Here is a 4,718-nt window from a genome sequence, read left to right on the forward strand (position 1 = left end):
CCAATATGTCGAAGTAATTTAGCCCCGTGTTAGGCTTAAATGCTAACAATCGAGCCCTCAAGATAAAGTTCAGATACAACTAAATAACACTTGGACAATTGCTGAAAGCCAAAGTAAATTTATTTTCGAGAAAAAGGTCAAAATTGCCCCTCTACTATTGTTTATTGGTTGCTTGTGCCACCCGTTATACTTTTAGGTCATTCTTGTCCCTACCGTTAATGAACTTTGAATAAATACCCCTAACCCTAACGTCTATACACTGTGACAGCTGACCACATGAATTTTATCCAAGTCACCTGCCATGTCAGCTTCCACATCAGCGGGCCCACCAATTTAAAACCCCACAAAAGACCAAAAGACCAGAAAAAGTTTCTTCCAAAAGACCAATGACTTCCACTTGTCATTTAACACCACGACTGTCGTCCGGCGCCTCCGCGGCTCCTTCCATAACCCCTAAAACCCTTTAGCCGTAGAATGACCATAAGGCTGTTCAGATATGCTCTTCCGCGCTCAGTTCCCTCTCGTTTTGTTGGTCATCCTTTCAAATTCTCTTCAAGATTCATATGCTCCGAGAATAACCTTGTTACATTGGTAGACCCAGAACTGAGATTCCCAGAAAATGAATCTTTTCAACAAGAAAAGAAGATGGGTGGTTCATTTCCCGTCTAAGAATTGGATTCAATCTTGGGTGCTGAAGTTATCTCCAAAGATGAGATTAGTAAGTTTTCAGATGATGCTTTCTTGGTTATAAATGCAATAAGGAAGGGTAATGATGGGTTTGGAGAGAGAACTGAGAGAGTTGTTAGGCATTTTAGGGAAAAGCTCAACCCTGGTTTAGTGGTTGATGTGTTAAGAAATATACAGAACCCTGAACTGGGTGTTAAGTTTTTTATGTGGGCTGGTAGACAAATTGGCTATGTGCATAATGCATCAGTTTATGATGCTTTGTTGGATGTAATAGGGTGTGATGTCCCATTACATTTTGTTCAAGATATAGGAAAAGATGATAGGGAAGTGCTTGGCAAGTTGCTTAATGTGTTGATAAGCAAGTGTTGCAGGAATGGGTTGTGGGATTTAGTTGCAGGTGTTTCTGCAAGTAAATAGATTGGAGACTGCATCTTTGATATACAAGGAGATGTCAGCACTTAATTTTAAGATGGACAAGCGTACATTAAATAGCTTTACGCGATCATTGTGCAAAGTGGGTAAATGGAGAGAAGGCCTTGATTTAATTGACAAGGAAGAGTTTGTGCCTGATACAGTGATTTATACTAATATGATTTCAGGATTATGTGAAGGTTCCCTCTTTGAAGAAGCAATGAATTTTCTCAATATAATGCGGACTAGTTCGTGTATCCCTAATCTCAATTTAGAAATCTGGACATTTTCACTACACCAGTTATGTCAAAATCTGGACACTTTTACTTCTATATGTCTTACACCATATGGGTGTTGTGGGGTTTTAAATTGGTAGGCCCGTTGATGTGGAAGCTGACATGGCAACTGACTTGGATAAAATTCATTTGGTCAGCTGCCACAGTGTATAAACGTTAGGGTTAGGGGTATTTATTCAAAGTTCATCAACGGTAGGGACAAGAATGGCCCAAAAGTATAACGGGTGGCACAAGCAACTAATAAACAATAGTAGAGGGGCAATTTTGACTTTTCCCCCTTTATTTTCTCTTGATATGCGTGCAAAAACATTCTCCAAAAATAAAAAGGTTTCCGTCTTTATATAGTAGAGGAGTTTTAACCCTAATACAAATCTAAATAAGGTAAAAATCTTTTCCTTCCTTTTCTCTCACGAAAACATGATCTACAATCAATACCGAGCGTGTAATATCCGGTTGATGGCAGATATTTCGGCTCTCAAATTATCTTCTTTAACCATTTTTTCCTTTACCCTCGATTCTTCGTATTGCTCGAGCTAGAGTCTCTCCGGGTTCAGTCATACTCGATTCCGTCCGCTCTTGGTTCCGATCTGCAGAAAATTGTATGTTTGAAGTTTTAAACTTGAGACATACGAGTCTGAAGTTGAGCTTTGCTAAAGTCTAACTTCAAATTGCATGTGCAGTTGGAATTGGCATATTGCATGTGCAGTTCGAGATTCACACATATGGGTAGCCATAATTTTCCATAATATTTATTAGCAAACAACCTTTTTACATAATTGTTGAAAGGATACTCTATCTATATTATAAAGAAAACTATCACCTTTTAGACCTTGATTCAAGGCTTCTTCATAACAGTGCCATCATTTCCAGCAAGAGCAATATACTTATCCTTCCTTGTTAAAGTAGTGCACTTGTAAGAAAGAGTTTCAGCAATAACTTTTTGTATGTAGTTAGCCACTTCATGGCTTGATTTCCCAGACTTGCAAGTGAACTCATACGACAACTTGTCCAAAAATGTAATTTCATAACTGGGACGTGGGTTCATGAGAAAGAAAAACGAGTCCATCCATTTCCATCCTCTAGCTGTTGTGCCATGAAACATACTCATCTTATTCACCATTGCCACGGGTACGAGCTCATCGGTTAACGCAGCAAATAATGACGAAAACCTAAGAAGAAATGGTTCACGACTTGTAGTCCCCTCTGGGCAAATTACGAGATCACCTTTTTCTAATGATTTCTTTATAACGAAAGCATCAGAGGCTCGATCTCGAGTGAGTCTAATTGTTTTAAGGGGTGCAATAATCTCAGAAAATCGTGAAATGGAGTATGTAACAGCTGGAATAGGGCGACCCAACACTGCGGAGAGAAAAACAGGATCAAGAAGTGTCCTATGAGAGCAAACGAATAGAACACCTGATTTGTCTTCGGATTTCTTGATACGGGGTGGTGGGTTTCCTTTAATGGTGAGACGGATGCCAAGGGCCCGAAATGTGTAGTATTGAAGAGGGGTCGGGAGGAGTGAAGCACTAATAACTCGCAGGCAAGAAAGAGGGAAACCGAAAGGGATCCAAAGAATGATAAAAAGAGCCATTAATGGTGTTGGTTTTTGGACAAGGCGGCCGTCGTGGAAAATAACAGGTTTAGGAAGCTTGTCTATAGTAACAGCTTTTACTTTTGGATTTGGTGGCACATAGTAGCTTTCCTTACATAATGTCATAAAAGGAATATCAGTATCACGATCACCCAATCCAATCTCAGGTTGAGTTTCTCCGAACGTCGTTCGGAGAATCTCAGCCTTTTTCTTCCCAATAAGAACTCCTGGTGACTTAACAAAACCAGTTGCCCTACCTTTATATGTTTCAATCTCTGTCCCTAAAACTATGTCCACGCCTATATAGTCCTTTAAAAATGCTTCCAACATAATCCTAGGGGAGGCTGTCAAAACGCAACGTTTACCACAGGATGAGAAAACTCTCCAAGACTCGGGATGAAGATCCTCCGAATAGAATTTTGGTAGCACAGCACGTGCTGCCGACTCTATGTCAGAAACTTTCATCCCTACAAAAGTTGTAAAGATAATAACTTGGATTCCAGCTGACTCAGAAACTAAATAGTAAAGAATTCCGGCAACAGGTAAGACTAAGAGAAGAAAGAGTAACCTTAAAACCCCAGAAACATCAAAAGCAACCAGGGCGAAATAAGGGAAAGAGTTACGATTTCGTAGTAAAGTTCCATCCAAGTCTGCTACTACTGTATGTTTTTCTCTTCCTTCTGATGTGCACTTCTCAACTGTGGGAAATATTGTTATCCCCATTTCAGTTTGCAGCTTATCCAAAATGGAAATATCCCTTTACTTTTAGTGGTTGATGAGATGAGGCCTTTTTATTTTTAGCCAAGAAAAATAAGAAGAATAAAAAAAGCATGTGAAGATGGTCTCTAGAAGAATGTCCTATATAGTTGACATTTAAGACATTAAATGCTTCTGGAGTTAGGCTGAATAAACCAATAGGCTGAATAAACCAAACTATTTATTAATGATAAAAAGGTTTCACTCTAGGGGTTGCATCCTCTCAGATAATTTATATTCCATTTGTAATGGTTATTTGAATGGTGAATATCATTTAGCCATGTTCAACAACAACATACCCAGTGGGGTCTGGGGAGGATAGTGTGTACACAGGCCTTATCTTAATTTGTGAAGATAGAGAGGTTGTTTTCGATAGATCCTCGACTCACAAAAGACGAGTAGAGAAAAGAATCCACGTAAAGAAAAGCAAGAACAACAACTAGAAAATAAGATAATCGAAGTCTTTTAGGCATGTTCAGATGTATAAATTTCTATATTTATATATATATAAACTAGTCTCCCGACACGTGTGTCGCACGTGTATATTAAGTCAATTATACATAAAAGCATATAGTAAAAGTTCTTGTAAATAATCAATGGATCTATCATATACGCCTTTTGATAATATTTAAGAACAATACAAGCTAATACCAACATACTAGTATGATAAGTTTATTTGCAACACACCCTTAATATTTAGCTAAGCAAATAATAACAAAGAATTAACGTATACCTGTAGTATAGATTGCATTGATGTCTTTTTTAATTGAATAATTGTGTTCATATATAAATATAAGTAGATAATTTGTGAAAAGTAATAAAAATAAAAGTATTAGAACAATTACGGATTAAAATGAAGACGACAAGACTACGAAACAAAAAATTTGAATGCATGCGCTATGCCGGCGCAAGTTGCTTTTTATATGAAGAAAAACACAAATAGTGATATATAGATTGATTCACCGACGATAATA

The 4,718-nt window shown here is 37.9% G+C and overlaps 2 protein-coding genes across 2 annotated transcripts; one reads left to right on the plus strand and one right to left on the minus strand.

Moving 5' to 3' along the window:
• Nucleotides 1-474: 474 nt before the first annotated feature.
• Nucleotides 475-1,104, plus strand: LOC109214344 (pentatricopeptide repeat-containing protein At1g06710, mitochondrial-like). Its single transcript, XM_019378252.1, has 2 exons — nt 475-649; nt 698-1,104. Exons 1-2 carry the CDS (start codon nt 475-477, stop codon nt 1,102-1,104), a joined length of 582 nt encoding a protein of 193 aa, XP_019233797.1.
• Nucleotides 1,105-1,678: 574 nt separating this feature from the next.
• On the minus strand, nt 1,679-3,801 carry LOC109214346 (glycerol-3-phosphate 2-O-acyltransferase 6-like). Its single transcript, XM_019378254.1, has 2 exons — nt 2,215-3,801; nt 1,679-1,981 (listed from the first exon to the last, which is right to left on the minus strand). Exon 1 carries the CDS (start codon nt 3,709-3,711, stop codon nt 2,230-2,232), a length of 1,482 nt encoding a protein of 493 aa, XP_019233799.1. The 5' UTR covers nt 3,712-3,801; the 3' UTR covers nt 1,679-1,981; nt 2,215-2,229.
• Nucleotides 3,802-4,718: the final 917 nt, after the last annotated feature.

This window comes from Nicotiana attenuata, unplaced genomic scaffold (genome assembly GCF_001879085.1).
Source record: "Nicotiana attenuata strain UT unplaced genomic scaffold, NIATTr2, whole genome shotgun sequence".
NCBI classification, from domain to species: Eukaryota; Viridiplantae; Streptophyta; class Magnoliopsida; order Solanales; family Solanaceae; genus Nicotiana; species Nicotiana attenuata.

Excerpts from the sequence above, each read along its gene's own strand:
- LOC109214346 (XM_019378254.1), bottom strand. The coding sequence starts at position 3,711 with ATGGGGATAACAATATTTCCCACAGTTGAGAAGTGCACATCAGAAGGA.
- LOC109214344 (XM_019378252.1), top strand. The coding sequence starts at position 475 with ATGACCATAAGGCTGTTCAGATATGCTCTTCCGCGCTCAGTTCCCTCT. Across the intron at positions 650-697 it reads TCAACAAGAAAAGAAGATGG|TTATCTCCAAAGATGAGATT; the intron begins GTGGTTCATTTC and ends TGGGTGCTGAAG.